This window comes from Elephantulus edwardii, unplaced genomic scaffold (genome assembly GCF_000299155.1).
Source record: "Elephantulus edwardii isolate Elephantulus edwardi_28Jun2011 unplaced genomic scaffold, EleEdw1.0 scaffold00276, whole genome shotgun sequence".
In the NCBI taxonomy this organism is placed as follows: Eukaryota; Metazoa; Chordata; class Mammalia; order Macroscelidea; family Macroscelididae; genus Elephantulus; species Elephantulus edwardii.
In genome coordinates, this window is record NW_006400026.1 from 2,502,226 (window position 1) to 2,517,757 (window position 15,532).

The window sequence follows — 15,532 nt, forward strand, 5'->3', positions numbered from 1 at the left end:
ATTATATGCTCCCAAGCCAAAGAGGTAACTCGTGGTTGCTGTGAAGCGAACACTGTGACACTGATGAGTCAAATGTGAGAATGGTTACTCATGGTGGACAGTGTTTGGTGAAGCTCCCCAATTAAAACAAGTTTGGAAACAGGAGTGTCATCCACTTCCACAATAGCTTGCCTCCGGAAACCGTATGAACCTGGAGAAGGGACGAGAGTTATACAGGGGGTGTCCAGGACTTTTGTTCATAGGATCGCTATGAGTTGCCTGTGACTCGATGGCACTTAACAACATTATATTATGTTATATTTTATTGTATTATATTATGTTATGTTACGTTACGTTACATTATGTTATATTATCCAGCTCTTGTATGTGTATGTAGTAATTTTAAATATCATAGCTTGGGACAGGTGCAACTTACATTTTAAAGTTGCAACTTTGTTCTTTAACAATTCAAAGAGATTTTGCAGCAAAACAGTTCACTGCTGTATGATGCATGCTTTCTTGATTGCTGCTTCCCAGGGTGTTGGTTTTGGATCTTTCTAAAACTAAATCTTTGAAACTTCAATCTATTCTTTATGTATCACAATATTGATTCAGGTGTGAGGATTTTTATTTTCTTGATGTTGACCTGTAATCTATACTGAAGCCTGTAGTCTTTGATCTTGGTCAGTAACTGCTTTGAGACCTCTTCACTTTCAGCAAATAGGTTGTACCAACTGCATATTATAGGCTGTTACTGGGTCTTCCTTCAATCTTAACGACACATTCTTTACACAGTCCAATTTCTTGAATTATTTTCTCAACATAGAGATCAAACAGGTTTGGATAAAGGATAGTAATCTGATGCATACTTTTCTGATTTGAAATCATACAGCATCCCCTTGCTCTAACTTTCTCTGAGTCTATGTACAGAGTCCAGCACAATTAAGTGTTCTGGAATTCCTGTTCTTTGAATGTTATCCATAGTTATGATTGTTATGAGTCACACATTTCAATGTCTTTGAATAGTCAAGAAAACAAATGTAAATATATTTAAAAAGTCAGTGTCAGGGAGACAAATATGAAGGAAAAGAAATTCTCTTGAGGAGAATGATATCTTCAATCTTTTACTATTGCAATCTATTACTTTCTGTAATAGATAGTAAGAACAAGCAGAATTTGTGTTATTTCTGGGAGACTAATGTCATAAATGTTTGAGTGAAAACACCTTTCCTTTCATCTTCTAAGTCTATATTCACCTACTACTGTCAAGTTGATTTAAACTCACAGTGATACTATTGGACAATGTAGAACCAGCCCAGCATTTTCAAGGTTGCAATCTCTACAGCTCTAGTAGCCAAGTAGGTAAGAAGTTGCACTGCTAACCCAATAGTGGTGTCTCAGTGGTGGTTCAATCCATCATAGGCTGGGAAAAAAATGGACAATCTCATTCTGAGTTATTTATAGCCTTTGAAAATCCATGAAAGGGTCAGCTTTGAGTTGGTTCCAACTTAATGATAATAAACTTTTGTTCATTTGTTTTTAATCTTTATAGAAGAAGACTATTTATCTCTTTCCCGTGGGTTAGCTACTGCATTTGAAACACTGAGGTTTTGGTTAGCAGTCTAGCACTTAACCAATGTGGTACTAAGACTCTTTTTTTAATCTATAGTCCTTGGAATACAGCAAGTATTAAAACATACTTATTAACTGAATTAATATCAATAAAAAGACTTAAACAATAAAAAGAGCAAAACAAGCAAGGGGGTATAGCTTATCTTAGACTACAATTCCAAGAAATAATAACAGTCCACTTCAGATTCCTAACTACCAAGGTTTTCCACTAAGAATTAGGCAGTTTAAATCTATTTTATTTCTTTTGTAAAATGTTATATCACATGAATATATGCTAAGAACAAGAAAGTGAACTAGGAGATCTGTTCTTTAAAGCATTCTCTCTTTTTTGTTTTTATTTAAATTATTTTGTTTATACTGGTTTACTTACAAAGCTTATATACATTATTTTTCACACTGGATCTTTTCCATTTCCTTTACCAACCCTCCATAAAGGAGGGTAATGAAGTAGAAAGGGAAGGTATTGTAAAGGTATTACCAGCTGTATTTCTTCAGCAGACAATACGAGACCCATATAACTATTTCTTCATTAATTGAGAAATATACCAAATTCAGAATTTATGGGGAAAAATGCTGCCTTGACTGTGAAAATAGTTTCTTTTGAAGACAAAATAAAATTTTAGAAAATAGTTTGATAAAATACATGATGACAAATTTACATAACCAGAAATGGCAATATAATAATAACAAGAATAATTAATAATAAAATGGGTTGTTAGTACATGACATTGGCATTAATCTGAGGAGCTTTGGCTAGAGTCAATGAGCAAGGAAAAATGTACACTATAACCAATATACTGAGGCTATAAAAAAATGGATCAAGAAAAGCCAAAACTGGCAGGTTACACAAAGAAGGGTAAGTATGTATGGCAAAATTGGAAACCACACAGAAGAACCAAAGAGTAAAGAATCAATGGGCAGAATCAAAAAGGTCCAGTGTAGGGGTTTGTGAGCATAAACCAAATATTTTATCAGTATTTAAAGAATGATCTTCTGGGCTGGCTTGAATAGCTGTTCCACAACTACTTAGAGCTCACTAATCACTATTGAAATGGTTTTAAGCATGTGTCATTAAACCTCTATCTTTTATGTAATACATTACTAAGGTGTGGAGGCAATCCAACAAAACAAATAACATCAGGACGGGTGAAAATACTCACGTTCCACAAAGTACGAACTGGCATCAATCTTCCAAATGATCTGACCCCGATGAGCCCCATTGACTCCACGGTTCTTATAATCCAGAAAATTTTCAGATAGAACTTCATCTATATTTAGAGAGGGGGGACATGGACATGAGAAATTTCCCAGTCGATAACATGTTTCATTTATAAAAAGAAAGAAAGAAATGCTATCACTAGCTAAATAGAAGAATGAAGCATCTTGAATCAGCATTCTTCACATACCACGTGGATCAACTCTCTTTCAATTCAGAAATCTCATCTCCATCCTGTGAAACCTCAGGGGGAAAGGCCACCTAACTAGTTCAACTTTTCCAAACTCAAGACCAAACTTGAGTTCAGTCAGTTCTAATTCACAGTAGCCTTATGTTTACTGACCAATAGGGTTTTCCTGGCTCTAATCTTTATGGAAGATTTCAGGCCTTTCTTTTAGCAGAACTATTAAGTAGATTTGAATTGCCAACCTTAGATGAGTAGCTAAGTGCAAGCCATTTGTGTTAGTTCTTACATATCTTAAATTTCAATGTTAAAGTCTTCTACCTAAAGCTTCTATCATCTTATTCCTATTCATAATTCAGATAAGACAGAAATAAAATAAAAAAAAACCACATTTTCTATTAGAACACAATTCACAAGGATTCCTACGGCAAGTAAACACAAAGAAGGAGTAACTATGGCAAAGATGGATACCATACAAAAGAGTCATGGAGTGAAGATTCAATAGGCAAGAGCCAAAAGGCCATGTCTAGGGGTTTAGAAGCTAGTCTAGGCACTCTATCATTATTATTCTGCATATGAGACTAATTCCTATATTCAGAGACTTGTGCATTTATTTAAAAAGATCTTACTCTTATATGTAAGAACAGCACTGTCAGGGATCTGTCACTTCCCTGAGTCTTTGTCTGCTCAGGCAGTAATAACTCCCTCCCAACCAGACCCAGAACTACCAACATTTGGGAACTGCACTGTTAGGAATTTAAGACTTCCATGACCTCTGTCTGCTCAGGTGGGAATAACTCCCTCCCAACTAGCCCCAGGGGAGAAGACAGGTATATGGCCATTAGCAACTACCAAGACAGGAGAACTGCACTGGTGGAAACTTGTGTGAACCTTTGTCTGTTCAAGTGAGAATAACTCCCTCCCAACCAACCAGGGGAGAGGGGACAGGTACATGGCCATTAACACTTATTGAGATGAGTGTTGCAATGCTGGAATTTTGAAACTTTCCTGGACCTTTCCCTGAGAAATATATCCCAGGTAGCACTCTTGGTACTTTGCCTCCCCTGGGGGAAGCCACTACTCATCAAACTACATGAAAGGATAGAAAAGAAGGCCCAATGAAGCACAGATAGACATTCTTCTGGTATTCTTTGCTTTCTGCCAAGATCCATCTAACATTGGTTATAATATCCCTAGTACCATGACCTCTTCTAAATCCAGCCAGCATATCTGGCAGTTCTCTCTTGACATATTGTTCCAAACGTTTTTTGGATAATTTTCAGCAGAATCTTGCTTGCATGTGATATTAATGATATTGTTCGATAGTTTCCACACTCTGTTGGGTCACCTTTCTTTGGAATGGGAACAAATATTGATCTTTTCCAATCAGTCGGCCAGCTGGCCATCCTCCAGATTTCTTGGCACAACTTAGTTAGCAAATCCAAGGCAGTGTCTGTTTATTGAAATATGTCAATTGGTGTGCTGTCAACTCCTGGAGCCTTGTTTTTGCCAATTCCTTCAGAGCAATTTGAACTTCCTCATTCATCACCATAGGCTCTTGCTCATATGTGATTTCATTAAATTCTTCTGTGTCAGCCAATTCCTTCTGATACAGTGACTCTGTGTACTCCTTCCATCTTCTCTTAATACTTTCTGGTTCATTTAACATTCTACCCAAAGTATCTTTAAGTATTGCCATCCGTGGCTTGAATTTGTTTTTCCAATCCTTCAGCAAAAGAAACGCTGAATGAGTTCAGCCTTTTTTTATTTTCTGACTCCAGCTCACTGCACATTTCATTATAGAGACACTACATGGTTCAAAATCAAGAAGGGGTTCCGTCAGGGATGTATTCTGTCTCCATACCTTTTCAATATGTATGCAGAACAGATCTTCCTAGACACAGGGCTGTACGAGGAGGAATGTGGCATCAGAATTTGTGGAAGAGTCATAAACAACCTGTGTTATGCAGATGACACAACCCTTATTGCTGAAACTGAGGAGGACCTGAAGCACTTGCTGCAGAAGGTCAAGGACTGCAGCCTCTCATATGGATTGAAGCTCAACATCAAGAAAACAAAGATTCTCACTACTGGGCCAATTGGCAGCATCAGTATGGATGGTGAAGAGATTGAGATAGTTAACAGTTTTAGTTTACTTGGTTCCACAATCAACACTCTTGGTAACAGCAGCCAGGAAATCAAGGACGAACTGCATTGGGAAAGTCAGTTGTGAGGGACCTCTCAAGAGTACTGAAGACCAACGATATCAGGCTAGAGACTAAGGTGCTCCTGATCCGGGCGATAGTCTTCACAATTACTTGCTATGTATCAGAGATTTGGACAGTGAATAGGTATGATAGAAAGAGAATTGATGCCTTTGAGCTGTGGTGCTGGAGAAGAGTGTTGAATATACCATGGACTGCTAGGAGAACGAACAGGTTTTTCCTGGAGATAGTGAAGCCGGAATGCTCCTTGAAGTCAAGGATTCTGAAGCTTCGTGTGACATACTTTGGGCATGTTGCAAGGAGGGACTGGTCCTCGGAGAGGGACATCATGTTTGGCAGAGTGGAGGGGTGGCACAGGAGAGGAAGACCTTCGATGAGATGGATTGATTCTGTGACTGGAGTGGTGGGAATTTGTGCATTTGAGATAGCTAGGTTGGCAGAGGATAGAGTGGCATTTAGGGCTCTTGTACATAGGGTCGCTATGAGTCGCAAGTGACTCGATAGCACATAACAACAACAACAATAACATGAAAAGCTATCCTAAATTTTTAAATCTAAAAAAAATTTAAAAAATAAAATAAAATTTTTAAATCTAGAGGAAATTCATAAATTGCTAGAAATCCAAATTCTACCCAGGTTAACATGTACAGATATAGAAGACAAACAGATCCTTCACACAAAAAAAGATATTAAACAGGGTACTAACCCTCCTGCCCCCGTCAAAAAGCCTTGAGCCAAATGCCTTCCCAGATGAATTCTACAAAACATTTAGAGATGAATTATCACAAATTCTACATAAATTAGCTGAAAAATAGGGAGAAAAAAGAAACTATAGTCTTCAACTGAAGATCAACATCAAGAAAACAAAGATTCTCACTAACGGTCCAAACAGCAGCTTCAGCTTGCTTGGTACCATAATCAACACTTGTGAAATCAGCAGTCAAGAAATAAAAAGATGAATTGTATTGGGAAAGTCTGAAGTCGGGGACCTCTCTAGAGTATTGAAGAGCAACAATGTCAGTCTAGAGACTAAGGTGCACCTGATTTAGGCCATGGCTTTCACAACTACTTGCCATGCATCCGAGAACTGGACAATAGCTAAGGATGATAGAAAAAAATATCAATGCCTTTGAGTTGTGGTGCTGGAGAAGAGTGTTAAATATACTGTAGACTGCCAGAAAAACAATCAGGTCTGACGTAGATAAGGTGAAACCAGGTTGCTCCCTGGAGGCAAGGATTTTGAGGCTCTGTCTCACATACATTTGGCATGTGGCCAGGAGGGACCAGTCCTTGGAGAGGGACTTGGAAGATGCTTGGAAGAGCGGAAGAGCTGTGCAAGAAATGAAGACCCAGGATGAGATGGATTGATTAAATGACTGAAGAAATGAGATTAAGTCTGTCAGAGATATTGGCTCAGGATAGGGCAAAATTCAGAGCTAAAGTACATAGAGTCACTAGGGTTGTAGGCAACTCGATGGCATGTAACAACAGTAACAACAATATGGGATAAATAAGCTTGCAAATATATCCAGAAATGTACAGTCAGGGGAAGATAAAATTGACAAATGAGACGTAAAAATCAAGCCCCTGTGTGCATCAAATAGATCTACATATTCAATGCAATCCTGGTACAGATACCAAAATATTTCTTTCAGAGAGGTAGAAAAGGCAATTGGCATGATTATTTGGAAAGGTATTTATAAAGAATAAAGATACAAGAGAATCAGAATATATATGTGAAATCAACTAATATGGGAAAAAAGAATATGTATGACTATCACAATAAGATGAAACTATTATATATACATATACATATGTGTATACATAGTTGTACACTCATACATGTGTAAATATATATACACCTAAACATGCCTCCAGAAATTCTTTGAACTTTGATAAATGTTGATTTCAGGCCTTTTGTTCATAAAGTTGCTGAGTCGTGCTCGACTTGATGGCAATTAACAACAACAATTACAAGAGCAATAAGTAGACACAGAGAATGATACAAGATAAAGAAATAACTAATCTTGTTCATAATATAGAACACACAATTATATGATCACACACAAAATATTTACAAGAATTGAGCATCTATAGGTCACACAAAAACATGCTAAACTGGACAAGAAGGTCATCGCAACGAAGGTTTTGGGAATAGTAAAATGTTTCAATGTAAGGAACGGATATGGTTTCATCAACAGGAATGACACTAAGGAAGATGTATTTGTACACCAGACTGCCATAAAGAAGAATAACCCCAGGACGTACCTTCGCAGTGTAGGAGATGGAGAGACTGTGAAGTTTGATGTTGTTGAAAGAGAAAAGGGTGCGGAGGGAGCAAATGTTACAGGTCCTGGTGGCGTTCCAGTGCAAGGCAGTAAATATGCAGCAGACTGTAACCATTATAGACGTTATCCACGTCGTAGGGGTCCTCCACGTAATTACCAGCAGAATTACCACAATAGTGAGAGTGGGGAGAAGAACGACGGATCGGAGAGTGCTTCCGAAGGCCAGGCCCAACAACGCCGGCCCTACCTCAGGAGACTGTTCCCACCTTATTACATGCGGGAGACCCTATGGGCGTCGACCACAGTATTCCAACCCTCCTGTGCAGGAAGAAGTGATGCAGGGTGCTGACAACCAGGGTGCAGGAGAACAAGGTAGACCAGTGAGGCAGAATATGTATCGGGGTTTTAGACCACGATTTCGCAGGGGCCCTGCTCGCCAAAGACAGCCTAGAGAGGAGGGCAATGAAGAAGATAAGGAAAATCAAGATGAGACCCAAGGTCAGCAGACACCTCAACGTCGGTACCGTAGCAACTTCAATTACCGACACAGACGCCCAGAAAACCCTAAACCACGAGATGGCAAAGAGACAAAAGCAGCCGATCCACCAGCTGAGAATTCGTCCGCTCCGGAGGCTGAGCAGGGCGGGGCTGAGTAAATGCCGGCTTACCATCTCTACCATCATCCGGTTCAGTCATCCAACAAGAAGAAATGAATATGAAATTCCAGCAATAAGAAATGAACAAAAGATTGGAGCTGAAGACGTTAAGCGCTTGCTTTTTGCCCGTTGACCAGATAACTAGAACTATCTGCATTATCTATGCAGCATGGGGTTTTTATTATTTTTACCTAAAGATGTCTCTTTTTGGTAATGACAAACGTGTTTTTTAAAAAGCCTGTTTTTTCTCAATACACCTTTAAAGGTTTTTAAATTGTTTCATATCTGGTCAAGTTGAGATTTGTAATAAAAGTTTACAACTTGATTTTTTCAAAAAAGTCAACAAAACTGCAAGCACCTGTTAATAAAGGTCTTAAATAATAATAATAATAATAAAATTGCTAAACTGGGAAATATCTACTATCAAAAACTTCTCCAAAGTGCTAAAGAGCAAGAATGTCAGTTTAAAAAGTATGGTGCATCTGCTCCAAGCCATGGTATTTTGAGATGCTTCCTATGCATCTTAAAGCTTGACAATGAATGCAGAAAAGGTATTGATGTCTTTGAGTTGTGGTGTTGGTAAAGAGTAATGAATACCTCATGGGCTGCCAAAAGAACAAACAAGAGTATCATGGAGGAAGTGCAACCAAGACAAGGAAGGTGAAACTTTATCTCACATACTCTGGGCATGTTATTAGGAGAGGCCCGTCCCTGGAAAAGGTCACCATGCGGAGGATCAGAGAAAGAGAGGAAAAGATCCTCAAAGAATGGGATAGACACAATGACTGTAACAAGTTTGATCATATCAGAGATTATGAGCATGATGCAGAATTGGACAAAGATCAGATTTGCATTCTTAGTGTTGCTATGAGTCATGGTTGGTTCAATGGCATATAATCACAGCAAAAACATAGGTCACATAAGATCATGATGACCTCCATCAATTTTATGAGGCTATAAATCTTTACCAGAACAGACTATACCCCTTTTCTCCTGCAGAGTACCTAATGGATTCAAACGATCAATATTTTGCTTTGCAGCCCAAAATGTAACTCATTGTGCTATCAATGTTCTTTAGAGGATATACAATAATACTAAAAAGATTTCATAGAATAAATTTGGCATTAACCATAATCTCTAACAGCACCCAGGTGAAGCAACCTAGATAGTATGGAAAGGGACATGTATCCCAGACACTAACACATGGTATACTTCAAGATGTTATTCTAGAGAATTTTTCAATTTTCCTTTATCTGTGAGTTAACATCATGGTATTGCATGGTTTAATACTGCATATTACTAATAGCAACTAATAAAGTTGTTTTTCAATCTTAAGCCTACTTTATCTATTCAACTGTATATTCATGATTTTAATTAGATATCTATTTCATACTTAAACAGTTTTAATAAAGCCTGTTTCCAATGAAGTGAAAGGACTCTTTGTGATGACTTAGATGAAAGTGAACAGAGCAAAAATTTATTTTCCATTTAAAAGTAGTACATATTTTGCTTAATGACATTAATTACAATACCCACATTGCAACTGTAATTTTCTTATGTATCTTTCTGTTTTCTTTCTCTTTACTGATATTGTACTAATCATCCCCTTTTACTTACCTCAATATGTGTATTTCATCTATTTAATGAATTTTTATTTTCCTCCTCTCTCTCCTCTCAACGGCAAATTACAACAACAACTCTCACTTCTAGTTGTCAAGAAAAATGCTTCCGTGTTTCTAACCTTTATTTAGCTTTTATTTTTAGTGGACTCATAAAATGTTTGTCCTTTTGTAATTGCAATTTCACTCTGCAAAACATTCTCAAGAGCCCTGGTGGCATTGAATATTATGTGTTTGATTAGGAGTTTGTGTCTAACAACTGCTCTGTGAGAGAAAGCTGGGCTAACTTCTCTAGCAAAGATTTACAGCCTTGGAAATCAGTGCAATGACTGTTTAAAAATATTTATATAATCTTTAAAAGGATTTATTTTTTTTTCTTTAAAAGGATTTAAATGAATGCTATTTTAATTCAAGAATATGAAAAGGAGTGAAAATAATTATATAGATATTTTCTAATTAATTTAGCATCCTGTTGAATAAAAGTGTAATTATGCCTGAACCCAATTATGTGATGTTGCTTCCTTAAAGCCATGACAAAACTGTAACTCCATATGGAGCTAAAAGACAAAAACCAGTGCTGCTAAGTCAATTCTAATTCATGGTGACTCTATGCATGTTAGAATAGAACTTTGCTCCATAGTTTTAATTGGCTGGTTTTTGGGAAGGAGATAGCCAGGCATTTCTTCTAAGGTGTTCTTAAACTTCCAACCTTTGTTTTAGCAATCATTAATTGAACAATTTTTGCTGTTACATGTTATCGAGTTGATTATGACTCATAGCTACTCTAAGAACAATAGATTAGAACTTTGCCCTATCACGAGCCAATCTCACTGTCTCTGACACACTTGCTCCCATTGCCATAGTCACTGTGTCAATTCATCTCATTCAGAGTTGTTCACTCCTCCACCCTTCCCAGCATGATGTCCCTCTCTAAGGACAGGTTCCTCTTGGTCCAAAGTATGTGAGATGGAGCTTCAAAATCCTTGCCTCTAAGAGCAACCTGGTTTCACTCTCTCCACAACAGACCTATTTGTTCTCTTGGTAATTCATGGTTTGTTTAGTAATCTTCTACAGAACCACAATGCAAAGGCCTTGATTCTTCTTTGTCATCCTTAGTCATTGTCCTATTTTCCAATGGATAGCAAGTAATTCTGAAGAACATGGCATGGACCAGGTGTACCTTAGTCTCTAGACTGACATTGTTGCAATTTAGCATTCTGGAGAGGACCCACAAAGCAGACTTTCCCAAATAACTCTTCTTTTGATCTTCTTAATGCTAGTGCCAATGGTGTTGATTATGGATCCAAGCATGATGAAATTATTAACAACCTCTATCTCTTCTCCATCTATCATGATGCTACCAATTGTCTTTGTAGTTAGAATATTTTGTTGAAGTTGAATTGCAATCCATATAGAAGATTTAAATCTTTGATCTTCTGCAGCAAATGTTTCAAGTCCTCCTCTGTTTTGGCAAGCAAGGCTGTGCCATCTGCATAATGCAGGTTGTTGATAAATCTTCCTCCAATCCTGATGCCATATTCATCTGCATAAAGTCCAACTTCCTGAATGAGCTGTTCCATATATGGATTGAAAAGGTATGGAGAAAGGACATATCCTTGACTCAATGCTTTCTTGATTTTGAAACATCTAGTGTTTCCTTCAGATTGGAAAAGCTATGGAAGGCACACCAAAGAAATAATTCACCATGACCAAGTGGAATTCATAACAGGTATGCAAGGATGGTTCAACATAAGGAAAACGATTAATGTAATTCATCAAGTTAAAAAAGAACAAGAACTACATGATTCTATCAATTGATGCAGAAAAGACCTTTGACAAAATCCAACACCCTTTCCTGATTAAAACACTCAACAAAATAGGATTAGAGGGGAATTCCTTCAACATAGTAAAAAGTATGCAAACCCGAGAGCCAATATTGTTTTCAATGGAGAGAAGTTAAAGGCATTCCCTTTAAAAACAGGAACTAAGCAAAGATGCCCACTATCATCTCTCTTATTTAATATTGCTTTGGAAGTCTTAGTGATAGCAATACGACAAAAGAAAAGAATAAAATGTATCCAAACTGGCAAAGAGGAGATAAAATTATCTCTCTATGCAGATGATATGGTAGTATACTTAGAAAAGCCTAAAGACTCAGCAAGAAAACTATTGGACACAGTGGACTAATTTAGCAAAGCGGCAGGATACAATATCAACAAACAAAAATCAGTTGGATTTCTGTACAGTGACAAAGAGAATAGAGAGCCAGAATTAAGAAAAACAATACCCTTCACAATAGCTAATCACAAGATTAAATACATGAGAATAAATTTAACCAGAAGCACAAAGGATCTATTAAAAGAAAATTACAAAACATTACTACAAGAAACAAAAAGAGACCTTGAGAAGTGGAAGAATATCCCTTGCTCATGGATAGGAAGAATCAATATTGTGAAAAAATGGCAATACTACCAAAGGCAATTTACACGTTTAATGCAATCCAAATACAAATACCAATTCCATTCTTCAATGAGATGGAAAAGGCAACCTCCAGCTTCATTTGGAATGGAAAGCAGCCCCAAATAAGCAAATCACTCCTTAAAAATAGAAAAAAGGTAGGAGGTATCTCACTCCCTGATTTCAAATCCTACTATATTGCTGTGGTGGTAAAGAGAGCATGGTACTGGTACAATGACAGACACATGAACCAATGGAGTAGAATTGAGAACCCGGATATCAGCCCACCTATCTATGGTCAACTGATTTTTGACAAGGAGATGAAGTCAGTTAAGTGGGGAAATGATAGCCTTTTTAACAAATGATGTTGCCAAAATTGGAAAAGTATCTGCAGAAGACTCAAGCAAGATCCACACCTCACTCCATATACAAAAACCAACTCTAGGTGGATCATGGACTTAGGACTAAAACCAAGGACTATAAAACTTCATTAAAGAAAAGCTAGGAACAACATTAATCCACAATATAAATAGTCTTCCAAGTATCCTAAAAAACCTACAACCAGGAGAAGATAAAAAAGATGAATGGGATTTTCTAAGAATCAAATTTCTATGCACATCCAAAAACTTCTCCAATAGGGTAAAAGGGAAGCCACCAACCGTGAAGAAGTATTTGATAGTGACATATCAGATAAGGGACTTATATTCAGAATTTATAAAATACTTGAGCACCACAACAAGATAAATAATCCAATAGAAAAATGGGCACAGGATATTAATAGACACTTCACCAAAGAAGACATTCAGATGGCTAACAAGCACAAGAAGAAATGTTCAAAATCCCCAGCTCTAAGAGAGATGCAAATGAAACAACTATGAGATATCATCTCACCCCAGTCAGAATAGCAAAATTTAACAGAACAACAAGCAACAAATGCTGGTGAGGTTGTGGAGAAACTGGAACCCTTATTCACTGTTGGTGGGAGTATAAAATGGTGCAACCACTGTAGAAAGCAGTATGGCACTTTCTCAAAAAGTTGAAAATAGAGATAACATTTGACCCAGCAATTCCACTACTAGGAATATACCCCAAAGAGACCTTAACTGACATCCAAGCAGATATAGGCACACCATGTTTATTGCAGCTTTGTTCATAATAGCAAGCAGTTGGAAACAACCTAAGTGCCCATCAACAAATGAATGGATAGAAAAGCTGTGGTATATGCACACAATGGAATACTATGCTGCATTGAAAAACAAAGAACTCATGCAACATTATTCAAAATGGGTGACCCTGGAGGATTTTAGGCTGAGTGAAGTATCTCAGTTACAAAAGGACAAATACTGCATGGTGCCACTGTTGTAAAACAGTACTGACATCGGGGTTGGAGGGAAACTGAGAAAGATGGGTTCAATAATGCATACTGCATTGAAACAGATGAGGGAGAAAGTCGTTTAAAAGGGATATATGATTAGATATTTTTGTCATGACAGGAATCCAGAGCGAAGGCTGCAAAGTGGAGTGGACCTGGGGGGAGGCATTGTATAACAATGAAAGAATTTTTCTTTTACTTTTCCAAGAGGGTAGTGTACTGTTGGGGGGAGCATTGGGAGGGGAGAAAAGTGCAACAATGAAGAATGGAAATCCAAAGTCTCTGTAAATTTTCCTTGAAATTAATAATAAGTTTATTTTTAAAAAAGAAGGGGGGAGAAAGGCATTCTTCTTCTATGCAATTTAAAGCCTCAGGTAACTAGCTGGAGGGTCAACAATGAGTCAGCACTGACTCAGTTGCAATGACACTGCCTTCAGATGTTTTAGTTTTAATATATAAAGTGATAATTGTTGTTGTGTCTTTTAGACATTGGAACCAACTCATAACTGACTCTCCAGTGAGTTTTTAGAGTCAGAATATCACACAGGATTTAGTAAGCAGGAAGGTTTTCTGAGTCAATGAATCACACAGGAGATTGCCTGTCTTCCCCTCATGGAGCAGCTGGTGGATTCAAACTGCAAGCCTTTGGAATTGCAGCACAGGTTCTTACCATTAAGCCACTTAAATTTCTGAAGGCATGCAGTTTGAATCCACCCACAGCTCTGTGGTAGAAAGATGCTGTGCTATTAACTGTCTCTTAAAACTGGCCACAAGGTCAGCAATAGGTCAGTTTCAACTTGATGGTACACAACATCAACAGTATATAAATTATGAGCTCTGTTTCTCTGGAGAACACTAATACAGTATGAAAACATGAAATAAGAATAATATGCATATTGACCTCCCAATCACAGTCACCAGACCATGCTTCTTCAGAACATTTTGCCACTTTGGGTAAGCTAATAATCCAATGAAATGGAGCTGATAAGAAGGCACTATACTTACCAATGAGATACATGCCAATCCAGTCTCCAGCATCTACTTCCTCCTTTATGTCCCAGTGGATCACCAGATCTTGTGAATGTCCTATGGAATAGTAGGAGGTGCTGACCATGAGAGTGGAGCGGCTATCTGAGGTGACCAGGTCAGTGTCACTGGTGGAGCGAGGAAGAGTGACAGGGTCATGTGGACTATTCCTGATATCCACATTGTGGAACTGGTCAGGGTTGTAGCTGTAGCGGAGTGGTTCCTTGCAGCGACGCCGGCTTTGTGAGTTCCTAGATGGAGATGCCATGGCAGCCAGGCCCAAAAACCTGTTCTGGTAGAGATTCTGTGGGGGCAAACAGACAAACATCAGGTTAAGAGATGTCAATAATGAAAGGTTTTCTGGAAGAAATGAGCCACTAGTAACCTTCTATCCTACACAAATCTGAAACAAGATAATGAATTTCCACTTCATGATGGAATCCAGGTTCATACTGGAAGAAAAAAAGTACAGATCCATTAAGGGTTCATATATTTCCATACACTGGTGTGGTCTCTGTCTCTCCAATGTCCAGTTAAATTAACTGGTATTAAAAGGGCTGGAATATGTATAGAATGGCCTCAAAATAGTACCTCCAAAACATTATTTCTTTAATTGCCCCAAATAAATTTAATTGTATCTTCCTCTAGGGTAAATGATGATGATTATTACTGAACACTCTAGGTGTCTCTGAAGCATTCAAGTCCCTACATGTGTATATGTGTACACACAGCTTGGAATGAGAGAGAATCCTGTTGAGTGAGCTAGTCATTCTTCTCCATTTAGAACTTTCACTTACAGAACACATATAGATTGTGTCCAGATTCAATTAGACATTTCAGATCTTCAAATAATCTTTCTTGAATACTGCATTTTAATA

General features: G+C 37.7%; 1 protein-coding gene across 1 annotated transcript in view; it reads right to left on the reverse strand.

Moving 5' to 3' along the window:
• The window catches only part of HECW1 (HECT, C2 and WW domain containing E3 ubiquitin protein ligase 1), a 384,473-nt gene extending 369,518 nt beyond the window's left edge, over positions 1-14,955 (reverse strand). The window contains exons 1-2 of the mRNA XM_006900196.1: positions 14,634-14,955; positions 2,772-2,879 (exon numbers count right to left, since the gene is read on the reverse strand). Coding sequence (XP_006900258.1) covers positions 2,772-2,879; positions 14,634-14,922 — 397 coding nt within the window. The 5' untranslated portion in view covers positions 14,923-14,955. The remainder of the gene's footprint in view (positions 1-2,771; positions 2,880-14,633) is intronic.
• Between the last annotated feature and the right edge of the window lie 577 nt (positions 14,956-15,532).